This window comes from Ovis canadensis, chromosome 7, assembly GCF_042477335.2.
Source record: "Ovis canadensis isolate MfBH-ARS-UI-01 breed Bighorn chromosome 7, ARS-UI_OviCan_v2, whole genome shotgun sequence".
Taxonomy (NCBI): domain Eukaryota; kingdom Metazoa; phylum Chordata; class Mammalia; order Artiodactyla; family Bovidae; genus Ovis; species Ovis canadensis.
The window spans coordinates 17,004,371-17,017,189 of NC_091251.1; the positions used below are offsets into that span (position 1 = coordinate 17,004,371).

Sequence of the window (12,819 nt, forward strand, 5' to 3'; positions counted from 1 at the left end):
TGATTAGAGGTTGTATTCCTCTTCTTTAACTTACTTTGTTGGTCAGTCTATGTTCCAATGAAATATGAAACAAATTATCACTCTATGGCTACAAAACTGCACTCCAAGGTCTAAGTTGCTAAGGAGCTTTAAAAAGACTTAAATCTTGACAGAAATAAGTGAAGTCAGTTTGTTGAAAGTTTTTTTTTTTATTCTACAAGAATTGATTGGTACAATCCTGCAGAACCAACATGTGTCATTTAGACAAATTTCTTTTCAAAAGTAAATGAAAACGCCCTCTAAATAATTTATATATCAATTTAATTTTTGAAAACAATAGCCAATAGGGTCTGCTTTGTCCTGTTTAAACATAAATGTTACAAATTTACAAACTGAAGCAAAACTGGATAGTAGAGATTCAAAGGAAATCTTTAAAAGAACTTAGAGCAATTTTAATTGCTTTTCAGTCCACTGTGTTTTCAAAGTTGGTTACCATCAAGCCAGGATGAAAGCTGTGAACCCCAGACCATCTGCTTCTTTAATAAAAAGAATGTTTAGATTATTAGCAAAGTAGTATCTTTAAATGTTATCTTCACACAGTTGGAATTTTAGTATAAATTTGCATATCAAGTCCCTTTCCATTATTTATTCTACTTTAAAAATACATACAGCTAATGATGTTTAAATAAGTATTCTGAGCTGTGTATCCATATAGAAACATCTGAGAAATTCAAACTGCAGCAACAAGTTATGAACGGATTAAAGAAAAAAGATGAGCTATAAATAATACAGGAGAAGGAAAAGTTCTACTTAATATTCATATCCAGGTAGATATGTATTTTCTAATTTTTATATACATACCTAGTTGAAGATAGACAAGCCATCAAACTGTAACCCGTTACAGACTAGACTAAGTCAGTACTATTTTCTACAACAGGTAACAGTGGTGATTTAAAACTTTTTAATATACCTCAGTAGTTTTATCACAAGTTATTTGTGGTAACAGTCTTTAAATATCATTAAGTTTAGATAGGTACAGATTAAATAACTATTATCTATGCCAAATTTGGCACTTTGATGATACCCAACTCTGCTTAATTATGGTGTAACTATCTGCACACAAGAGCAGGCAGGCAACCTGAAAAGGACATTCAACATACCCTCAGGCTTATCACTTTAACAGTACTGTTTAAAATCTGCAAATCTAAATACAGAGGGACACTTAAAAAGCTGCAGGACAAGAACCCCAACAGAGAAATCTGTAAAACCTTAAACTTCAGTTCTTAATCCATTGATAAATATTGTTGAAGGAGTAGCTATTTGGTCTTCAAACATTTTAGAATTCAAGGGTTGAAAGTATGTTCATCCTTTGCTACACTGTAGCATTTTAAATTAGCAAGCCGGACAACCTGAATTCATCTTGCTCTTACATGCAGAAGTGTATGTGCATTTTAAGACAGCTTAGAATTAGGAGCTAACTTTTAGTAGGTGGCGGTTAACTGACTAAAATTGCTGTCCAATTCTGTAGTACCACATACCAAAGTCCTAAAAATATGCCAGTCATGTTCAGCACTCATCACTTTTAGGTGGGGGAGAGAAACATGGCAAAAAGCAGTCATAATTTTTTTTTTTTTTTAAACAGCTTTAAACACAACTTTGCATTATCTTGTATTCTATCCTAGAATACCTGGAACAAAATCTTATTTCAGTCAGCTCAACTTATGCAAGTTATAAAATACAAACACAGACTAAATCCTATAGTGTACAGAAAATGCACTATTTAATACTCATTAAATGCAGTACAATCAATGAAGATTATCAAATAAGAAACACACACAGCATTCTAAATTTTTAAATCATCTTAGGGCTGCTAAATCAGAGATTGTAGAAATTACATGTGCAAGACAAAAAACAAACAAAAAAACCCCAAAAAACAGAGAAGAAAAAGAAAGAAAAAACCAAAGAAACTAACTTCTCAGTGCATCACACCCACCAGAATAAAATGTATGGCACTGTTACAACTTTTATATGAACAACTGTCAATTAAAGCTAGGAGTGACTCTCGACATTAAAGCCACATTAGAGCAAGAATCAGCCAATTCAACGTTTAATGAAACAGATCACCTTTTTTCTTTGTAAAAGCACTAAAAATGTAATGTGTGCTGATAACTCACTACAAGTTTTCTCATGTCATTTGCTCCCCATTGTAGTGTCTTAAATTATTCTGTGATTATTCTACCTGTTAACAGTCTGATTTTTAAGGTCTCTGTAAACTCTGTTACTGAAACATACTAGTTCCTGTGTGGTAAGAATGTCCCTATGAAAAAAAAGGGACATATCTGGTCATAGATCATAGAATAAACCCAAACAATGAAAATGACATTTTCCAAGCTACTGAGAAATAAATTAAACCATGATGTGTCAATTTAAAATTATATCAATATTAACTAACATTTCTATGGTAGATTTTTTCCTCATAAAATTAAACAATGCAGAATAGGGCTTGGGCTACAGTTAATCACATTTGGTTTTCTTAAAAACAAAACTTTATTTACTATAAACAACTAAAAGGTAATTTTCTTCCTCCACAACACGTCGACATTAAATTGAAGGCTTTGTTTAAAATATCCACTGCTTACAAGAAAAGTAGTTTTAAAAGGATAAGAGAAATCAAAATTACCAAAGTTTAGTGTGTGAAGAGTAGATAGAAACAACCCAGAAAAGTATAGATCATTGTGTTGAATATTTATGAATAGCCCAAAATAAGTCCCAAAGTTTTTCTACCTTTACAAATAAAAAAAGGTGTCCTTTCCACAGCTCGGGGATATGCATTATACAGCCCCCCCGCCCCCAACAAGTGTATGAGTAAGGTTCTAACAATGTTGCCATGGGAAGTTCTTCGGTGCCTAAAATTAATTGGAGGACAGCAATATTAGAGCGGCAATGGTGCGTCAACTCTCAAATTATGATCCAACACGAGTTGTTGTGGTTCTTTTATCGGAGAAAAAGCTTTTCAAGAGAAATACCTGCCCTATGCTAACCACCAGGAGAATGAGGGCTTCTCCTACTGACCAGTAGGCCACTCTTGTATTCAGATCCTCAGCTCTGCTTCGGCCTTGAGCTTCTCTCAATCGGAAGTGAGTCTGATAGTCAATGACAGATTTCAGAGCTTCATGAATTGAAACACAGGCAGATTCCATCTAAAGAGAAAGAGTTTCAGTCAGCAGGTTTCATACTTTCTGTGCAACCCATCTAGCATATCCACCGTTTCTTTCACTGTGATCGCAAGTCCTCATGTGACTAACATTCCACTGAACTGGCCCTCGTTCACTCCCTCCCTCATGTCAGTGGTCCTGGCAGAGCAGCCCTTTGACTCACTCCCACTAGGATGACTGGCAGCTGCTCGCCCCAAACTGGAGCGTGGCAGCTGTGGCATCTGTGAGGTGGCGGGCGGAACGTGAAGCGAACAGCAGAAGAAACACAAAGCAGTGAAGGCTGGTGGCGACAGAATTTTAAGGCCAGGTTCTCCAAGAGGAAGAATTAGGAGGAAGAGAATGAAAGGTCAGTAAATTTGACCAATAATATGCATATGAGTCAAAGTCCAAATATATTCAAAAATGAGCAAAATATGGCATAAAAGCAGACTGTCAGCCAAAGTTATTTCAAGTATCTTAAAAACAGCTGAAAACTTCAAAGTGGGAAGTTTTTCCCCCCACACTGACCACTTTGCTAGGTAAGTTTCTCCCTCATTCCAGTCAACAAAAACAATATATATGTTCTCAATGGGACCTAAGTCTTATTTTCACTGTGAGTCGGTGGGCCTTCATCTGATGACATCTTACCTTTTTCTACATTACACTGTCTGCTTGAGAAGGGTTAAGAGTCTAATTTTTCTGGTTGTTGTATACAAACAACTAGTTTAATATTTTTCTACTGCTGAAAATTTAACCCTGGTTTTATTATATTATACTTATTTTACATCACAAACCACATATTAGGAGTTTTTAAAAAATGAGTTTGTTGTAATTTTAATAAGACATTAGAAAATAATTTAAGCACTTAATTAAGTTCTACCAAAAAGTAGAAAAGGAATAGTTACAAAAATATTTCAGAGAAAGTTTCTTTAAAAAGTATGAGAAATTAGGAGGTCTACAAATTGAATTTACCGATTAGAATACTCAAACTTTTTTGCTTCTTGGGTTTTTTTTTGGGTTCCTAAGAATGAAGATCACCATGTACTAAAATGAATGATTTCTAGGTTTTAGTAAGAGGTAGACAGGTGCTTCTAGCATTTCTTTGCTTTCCATGTAGTCTCAAAATGATGAACAGTCTAAGAATTCTTCCTCTGAAAAGTATGTATAAAAACAAGGATTTGACACAAGTTCAGAGCGTTCAAGGGATTCTTGAACCATGACAAAAGGGCACAGGTTAAGAATTACTGAACTAGAGAAAATCACAGAAATTAAAGAACTACTTATGTGGATTCATACAGTTTTTGATAGTGTTTTTTATTTTTCATTCTACCTTCAAAATGGAAATGTTCTCATGTCTTAAAAAGTATAGAGATTAGTATGATGAACCCCATGTCAATAATTAAACACGGCTAATCTTACTTCACCCATCCTCCTCCCCATTCCAATCAAAGTATATCTCACATATTTTACCATTTCAGCTATACTTCTACATTTCGTATTTATTTCTGAAAGGTAACAATTTAAAAAACATAATCCCAGTGGCCCTGTAACACAGAGTAAAAATAACTCCTTAAAAGTTATCAGGTATAAAGCCAGTGGAAAGCCCTGACCCTCTAGTGGCTAGGGCTTGGTGCTCAGTGCCTTGGCCAGGGTTCGATCCCTGGGAGGGAGCTAAGATCTGCAAGTCACATGGCACGGCCCAGAGGAAAAAGGCAGACAGTGTTCAGATTTCCCCAAACACCTCAGCCAAGTCATTTCCAAATCAGAAGGCAAACAAGGTCAGCAGAATCACTTAGCTGATGTGTCTTTCAAGCCTTCTTTAGTCTTTAGGCTCTCTGCCTGTTTTTTACCCCCTTCCCATCTACTTGTTGAAAGTTCATCTGGGTCCTCTTTCCATCAGTATTTCCCACTTCCTGGATTTTGTTGATTATTCCCCCTGGTGTTCCTCTATCCTCTGTATTTCTTATAAATTACGGTTGGAGCCACAGACTTCATGGGATTCAGTTATTAATATTCCGAATGGGAATATCACACAGGCAATGTAATGGACTTACTGCATTTTATCAGAAGACATGCTAACAATCTAGTTATCTCTGCATTTGTGAATGATGATTAGATTTAGGGGATATCAGATCTGTTATAAAATTCCCCACCAGCCTTTATATATGAACACCATTGACTTTAGTCATTCTATTTATTAATGGTGAAAAAATGGTGATTTAGCAAAACACTACCATTTATTTGGCCATTTCTCACCTGCTAATTTTTTTAAACTCTATTGCATTAACATCTGCTTTATAGGAGACTTTTTAAAAGTGGAAAAATGGAAATAAGAAGAGCTTAAAAATATGATACAAATAAAGGACGTTAAGTGATCCTAAAAGCATTTATCTACTTAGGTTTTTAAAGCAAGCTATTGTATTATACAAATTAAAACTGATGAAGTTGAGTTATAAACAATGGCCCCCAAAAAACCCTTTTTACAAAGTGCTGTTCATACATGATGCTAACATAAAAAGAACATTACTAAAAATATGAACATCTGAACACATCTTATTAATGTTTATAATAGGTTTATGAATTAAGGCTCTAACACACTCTTAAAAAGTGCCTCTATCACTATGTGATCTTGGTCAAGACACTACCTGGAACCTGGAAACATGGAAATTCAATTTAAGGTTTTAATAGGAAAGTGGTAAATAATTCTTTCGAAAACCAAACTGAGTATCTTTTAGACATACTCTAAGCTCATACTGTATTTAAATCAGAAATAAAATAGCCCTTCTCATCACCTGAGCAGTATTTGCTCACTGACTCAAAATTTCTCTTGCTATCTTTCTCTCATTAAGCTCTTCTTCAAAATAAAACCCAATTTAGCTACCTTAACTATTTTTGATTTTTGTTAGATGACTTACTAGTAATCTTTACTATTTAACCTTCAGTTACAGCAAAAGTTATTGTAACAGCAGTCTGTGAACACTAAATAATTGTATAAAAGTGTGTGTATGCAAATATATACATATGTATATATTAATTATGGCATCACTTTGCTTCCACTTATGTCAACCTGCTAAGTTACAGTAGCAACATTCCTCCATGAATTACAGAAGATGCTTCAGAACGTTGGAGCACTGTTTAGGCTTTTAACATTCCTTTGTCAAGGATGTTTCTACCAAAGTGATCCTCTTATTTTAATGTCTATTTTCTTTTCATAAAATACTTTAACACTGGTCTTCACTAAAAAAGTCTGAAGTTCTCTGTGAAATGCCTAATATACTGTAAGAGTTAAGATAGGTCTTAAAGATTGTGTTAAAGTCACAAGATTTGGTGTTTCATCAATGAGTTAATGCATGTTAAATTATGCCATTTCCCCCCTTTAAACATGACTCTTATTACCTGGGTAAGAGCACTGACTCGGTTCTCACTAGGAAACAAAGGCGGGTCTTCTCCAACTTGAAAATCAAAATATACAGTTTTATGTGTGAAAGTAGAAAATTCATTGCTAAAGCAAAATTTGTATGTCCCGTTTTTGGAGGCTGTGAAGGTGTAACTATCATACTGTTTCTTCATCTCCTTGTAGAGCACATTACCATCAGGATCTTCTAGTCGACAATCTACATCGTAGTGACCACCAGTAATAACCTACAAAAGAGAAAAAAACAAAAAGTGAAGAGATCACTGCAAGGAACAAGTCTGAGAAATCAGTCAGGTTTCCTGTTAAAATAGCTGTAAGGTTTTTAAAAAAAAAATCACAGGCAATTTTATGTTTCTTGATTTCTACCAGTGAATGGGTCCTGGGAGGCAGATTTCAGTTCAACTAAAGCTTTACAGAAACTGAACACGTTTCCTCATGACGGGGAGAGGGAATGAACCAACACGCCAAGACAGCTCCTACATCACTTAATTCTCCCACAACCCTCCAAGAGGGCATTTCCCCCTCATTTTACAAACTAAGAACCTGAGTTAAAATAAATAATCTACCCAAGATTATTCACCTCGTAAGAGGCTGATGCCAAATGTATACTCTTAACCCTAAGCTAACTGCCACGTAGTACTTACTTTCCTTCCGCAAATTTCCTCACCTGGTCTCCCATTAGCAGGATCCAAGCACTCACAGACCGTTCAGTGAAGCAGTAAAGTCAGTCAGTCTTTAGCCCAACACCCCATGCCACTATCCTTATAGAATTGAAACTCATTTTACTGCCAGATTACCGGCTGTGCTTCTTAAGTTCCTTTACAGGTCAGTTATGGAATTTGATGCATACTTTGTTTTGAATTACATTTTGAAGAGAAATGACTTGTGGGTTGTTCTAAGAGTATATCATTATTATAAATTTGTTTCCAAGAGAAGCATAAATGATTAAACTACATTGCTTAAACACATATGATTAAAGGAAAACCAAAACAGAACAATGCAAAAGCAGATGAATCTTTTGTTCATCTGCAAAGTCTGTATTTACAGGAAAGCATATGAAAGGAAAGCAGAGGTAGGTGAAATGCTTCTGAAGAGGACCATGGAACTATTTTCAAGGGGTTATGCTTATTCAGCATAAGCATATCTGAGCCGTCACAATCTGAGCCATCTGCATTACACAAATGAAGAGAGGAAAAGGTTTTTCCTGAGGTACCTGGACAAGTATAAGAGGAAAAAAGCAAAGGAGTAAGGAGGAGGAAAAACTGAGAAGAGGGAGAGGACACAGGAGAAGAATCACAGGGTGCCTGATCCACCTGCTGCTGTTGCTACTAAGTCACTTCAGTCGTGTCCGACTCTATGCGACCCCATACCTGAGGAGGACGCAACGAAGAGACACTGGGTAGCGGATTTCCAACCACCGTTAGATGTACTGCTATTTTCAAGCTTGAACCTTCTGGTCTAGCATAATATTGACATTCTAGATTTGTAGAGCAGAGAGATCAAACTTTGGACTTCAGAGAAGACTGGTTACTTACATGACCTTTGTCACTAAAGAGATATGAATAACTGAACTATGTTACAAGATCATTTTGATAATTAAATGAAATATAACTGGGCATTTAGGAAATTGTGAAACAGGCAAATATTAACATATAGATATAACATCTGACACAAAAATGATGTCATATCAATTGGGTATTCCCCTTTTCACCAAAAGTGAACAACCTTTTTTCTAGGTGAAATACTGCATTTTACAGACCCAACTATTCATACTTAACACCATAGTACTTTAAATAATCAAAACATACATCCAAACAAAAAACAGAACCCAAATTGATCATCCTGCCAGTTTTCTTCTACCAAACTTTAAAACAAATAATCTTACTTCAGATAAAGGTTGTTGTTGTTTAGTGGCTAAGTCATGTCCAACTCTTTGCGACCCCATGGACTGTAGCCCGCCAGGCTCCTCTGTCCGCGGGATTTCCCAGGTAAGAATACTGGAGTGGGTTGCCATGTCCTCCTCCAGGGGATTTTCCCAACCCAGGGATTGAACCCACGTCGCTTGCATCTCCTGCACTGGCAGGCGGATTCTTTACCACTGAGCCATCAGGGGCTAACAATCTGTCTGATCACGTAAGAAAGAAACTGGAGATTATTTTGAATGATGTGTCCCTACCTGCCCAGTTAGTCACAGAATCTCAATATTACTGCTTCTCTCAAATTCACTCCATCTCTTCTGTTCCCGATCCACAGTCCAGACAGAATTACTGCCACAATTTCCTAAAAGGTCTTCCCAGAACCCAGTCTCTCCTCTGTCTAATCCAGGGTTTCTTAACCTCGGTTGGATTATTTGGGGTGAACAGTCTTTGCTGCAGGGGCTGCATTGCCCTGTGCCCTGAAGCACATTTAGCAGCATCTCCACTAGATGATAGTGACACCTCCCTCCCCACGCGTCCTACGACCTTTTGGTAACTCCTGCGGCCTACAGGAAAACCCAAGCCTGTCCTCAACAGCGCACTGCTCCCTAGCACTTCCTCAAGAAGTCTCCGCACCTTTTACACCCTTTCTCACTGTGCTCCAGAAACACCAGAACGCCAGAATTCTCTGAACACGTCTCTGCACTAACAGTGACAGGTAACACAGGGTCTGTTTGCTAAAGAACCACAGGACCCAAAATGATTATGCTTACAAATCTACAACTGATTAGAGGAAGAGATTACAGTGTCAAACAGCATAGCCAAAAGCTGTCTCAGGGCAAGAGGACACAAGAAGTCAGGTCCGGGCTCCCCTGTCCTCACGCTCTGAGGAATAAGGCCAGAGCAAACCCACTTGGATCAGGAACCACCCAGGTGTACAGGAAACACCGTGGAACTGGTGAGCCCAAAACAGGAGTCTGGACTGGGTTTCTTATATTTCGCTGTTCACACAGGCATATTTCTGCCATGTAGCCACTCTCAGTAGCAGACTCTCGGGGGCCTCACACTGAGCATGTACAAATCATCAGTCTCACTGCTGTCGAGGAACAATGCAGACAAACTGGTATAAATCGCCCCTAAAGTCCTCAGATCCACAATTACAAAGCAACACTGCTACTCAGTATATTCCAGTGCCGACGCAGGCGAATTTTCAGGCTTGCTGGAATTAAGTCTCACAAACGTAACATATCTGCTGAGGAAGTCCTATTCCCCTCTGCCACTTGTACAGCAACTATTATTTATCCCTCCAGACTCAGCTCACACAGCAGACCCTCCGCTAAATTTCCCCTGATGATTCTCCATCTTCGGCCAGCACAATACTTGGGGTGTACTTTCATTACTGCACTCAACATTACATGACCATGTGAATGTCAGGTCCCTGCGGTCAAGGTCGGCCTCATTTATCTTTCAGAGGTAGTACAATGGTTAAGAACTTAACCTAGAACTGCATACTAATTCTGCTACTGCTACAGCGTGTGACCTTGGGTATCACTAGTAAATGAGTAATACAAACTATACCCATCTCATATTGGGTTGTCCAGGGAATTAAATAACACACCTGAAATGCTTGGTATACTGTCTGCCACACAACAGATGCTGATTTTTTAGCCTGTAATAGTACTCTCACCACCAAGCACAGCATCTGCATACAGAAGTCAAGAAATATTTAAGTTCAAAAAAATTAGCTTTTCGCTGACACTTTATATTACAATTCTTGCCATTATCTTTTCTGTCCTCATGAAGTTAAGCAAGCTAAAGAGTCATCCTTGGCCTCCCTCACTCACTGTAGCCAAATTATCAGCAACTTCTGTGGATTTTACATAAAAGGTATCTTCCATCCTTTCACCTTTCACTTTCCTTCTCCCTGCTGCTACCACCCTAGCCTCAGCCTGAATCGCTACAACAGCCTCCTAATCAGTCTTTTACTGATACATGTACTTGGCAGCTCTCCACAATACTTTCTCTACCTGCTCAAGTTAATATCCCTACAGCTACCCAGAAAACTTAGAACTTGTCGTTGCACTGCTTACAACCCTACCACAGCTTCTCATACTCTCAGGAAAAACTAAAATCCTTAACTCGACCAGCTGGGCACTACATAGTCTGGCCCCTGTTGACCTCCCTTCTTCTGGCTCCTTATTCCCAGCTGTAGTATTTCTTCAAATTTCTAGTCGTAATTACCACAATTCTTCAAATTCCTAGTTACTGTTTCCATAATGACCCTACAAAGTCCATTCCCCCTTTCTCCTCACCAAAGCATTTATAACTTGTCCTTTACAGTTCCGCTATCAAATCGCTTCCTGAAGGAAGCCAAGAGATTCCAAAGATCAAAGAAAAAAAAAAGAAACAGAGTAACGAATGTTCTAACCAAGTTAAGAAACTACATCTGTTAAATAAGCACTTTTATATAATCCCAAGATGAACAAGGGCCTTTCACTTATCACAAAAATTCCTTCTACAAAACCTCTGGGAGATGGTCATCTGGTCTGGAATAGAGCTCTTCCAACGAAGGGACATTACCCAATAAGTCCTTAACATCCATGGAAAAACTGAAAAGCAATGGAGTCAGATATTGGCAGCACCTGAAATACGATGCAAGTGGAGGTGTGGTTGAGAGAGTGGCGAACTGACGTAAGGAGTAATGTTTTTTTTTTTAACTCTTAAGGAAGAAAGTTCAAAATGAAGGACATTAGAGAATGGATGGAAAAGTCACACACACACAGGAAGCATTTCTGGAATTCATGTATCTTAATATCTCTTCTTAACTATCTAATGCGCAAGGTTTCTGGAAGGAAAGCCAAATGGCCTGCATCGGCTACCTAGATGTGATTTCTGAAAACAGACAAAGAATGAAAAAACGGCCTCGACCCGGGAACCGCGAGCTGGGGCCGGCAACTGCCTGAGCCCGTAGTACCTGGAACTCGAGGGTGCACTTGGTGCCCTGCGTGATGTCCTCGTAGAAACACTGCTTGGCATTGTCGGGCAGCTCGAAGGTGATCTCGGAGGCGCCGCCGGGGCCCGGCACCAGGAGCAGCAGCACGAGCAGCCTGCAGCCCCAACGGCCCGCGGCGGCCGCCCAGCGCGGCGCGGACCCCAGCCGGGGCATCCCGAGGCGGCGGCCTCAACGGAGCTGGGGAGACGCGGGGTCAGGTCTGCACGAACTCGCCGCGGCGCGGCAGGCCTCGACCCGGGCGGCGCCACCAAGACGCACCGCCGCGTGGCTCCGAGCCCCGGAGAGAGTCGAAATGCGGAGCGAATCCCTGGGTACGGCGGAAAGTACTGAGGCACCCGGGCCCAGAGGCCAGAGCGACCCGAGGAGCGGAAACAAGGCAGGCAAAGAACAGGCGGAAAAGGCCTGCGACGGCCGGAAGCGGGGACTAGGGATCGGGGCAGACGAGGCGGGGCCTGAGGCGCCGGCTCCCGCGACCCGGATGTGCTCGCCCCGGCCGCGGGGAGAGGCGTTGAAATGAGTACGTGGAAGCTCGCGAGGCGTCAGCTCTGCCCCGGCCAACTCCAGGCTGAGAGGCGGGGCTGGCGTGGCGTGCGTGGCGGGGTGGGCCCGGAGAGGGGGCGTGGCCGGCGGTAGGCGTTACTTGCAGGGGAGTGCTTCCGCAACCGCTGAGCGCCCGGGGAGCCGGGGAGCCAGGCGGGAGCTAGGAAGCCGTCTCCTGGCCGTCAGGGGCTTATCCCCGGAAGGAGAGCGCTCTGCGATTTCCGGAGAGTTTTCCTCTAAATAATAACAAATTTGAGGAGAAGCAGCTTTGCTGGGAGCGCGAATTCTCTGACCACAAGACTGCAGGAGTTCTAGTCCCTACTCTGTTACTTATTAGCTGCTTGACCTTAAACTCTGCTTAAGCTCTCTCTTTTAGTCTTTGAAACTGTAAAATGAGGATAATAGTACTTAACCCAGATGGTTACTATTTGAAAAGTGCTGTATAAGTCTTCTCATATAAGAAACATATAATAAGCACATGGGTAGGAACCAGGCAGGGGAGAAGGGCTTATGGAAAGGGGGATGGAGATATGTAGGATCTTTAATGGCCTTGGGTGCCCAAAGCCTCTGCAGGGAAAAAGGAGCCCCTAGGAAATGAGATTCGGGGAAGACTGTACCTTTCTCAGAACAAGTGAAAGGGGGCAGAACCCTATGGGGCCTTCCCAGGATAGACAACCCCTCCCCTCAACTCCCAATGTCCTCAGCCTGCCCTTAGTCTGTAGAAATTCTTTGGTCAAAATAAATCTAATCAGAGAAGTGAAA

General features: G+C 40.2%; 1 protein-coding gene across 1 annotated transcript; it reads right to left on the minus strand.

Moving 5' to 3' along the window:
* Window positions 1-1,737: 1,737 nt before the first annotated feature.
* Window positions 1,738-12,361, minus strand: TMED7 (transmembrane p24 trafficking protein 7). The gene is made up of 3 exons (XM_069595316.1): window positions 11,479-12,361; window positions 6,570-6,815; window positions 1,738-3,179 (listed from the first exon to the last, which is right to left on the minus strand). Exons 1-3 carry the CDS (start codon window positions 11,668-11,670, stop codon window positions 2,943-2,945), a joined length of 675 nt encoding a protein of 224 aa, XP_069451417.1. The 5' UTR covers window positions 11,671-12,361; the 3' UTR covers window positions 1,738-2,942.
* Window positions 12,362-12,819: the final 458 nt, after the last annotated feature.

Excerpts from the sequence above, each read along its gene's own strand:
- TMED7 (XM_069595316.1), bottom strand. The coding sequence starts at position 11,670 with ATGCCCCGGCTGGGGTCCGCGCCGCGCTGGGCGGCCGCCGCGGGCCGT. Across the intron at positions 6,816-11,478 it reads AGTGCACCCTCGAGTTCCAG|GTTATTACTGGTGGTCACTA; the intron begins GTACTACGGGCT and ends TCTCTTTTGTAG. Across the intron at positions 3,180-6,569 it reads GAGTCAGTGCTCTTACCCAG|ATGGAATCTGCCTGTGTTTC; the intron begins GTAATAAGAGTC and ends CTTTCTCTTTAG.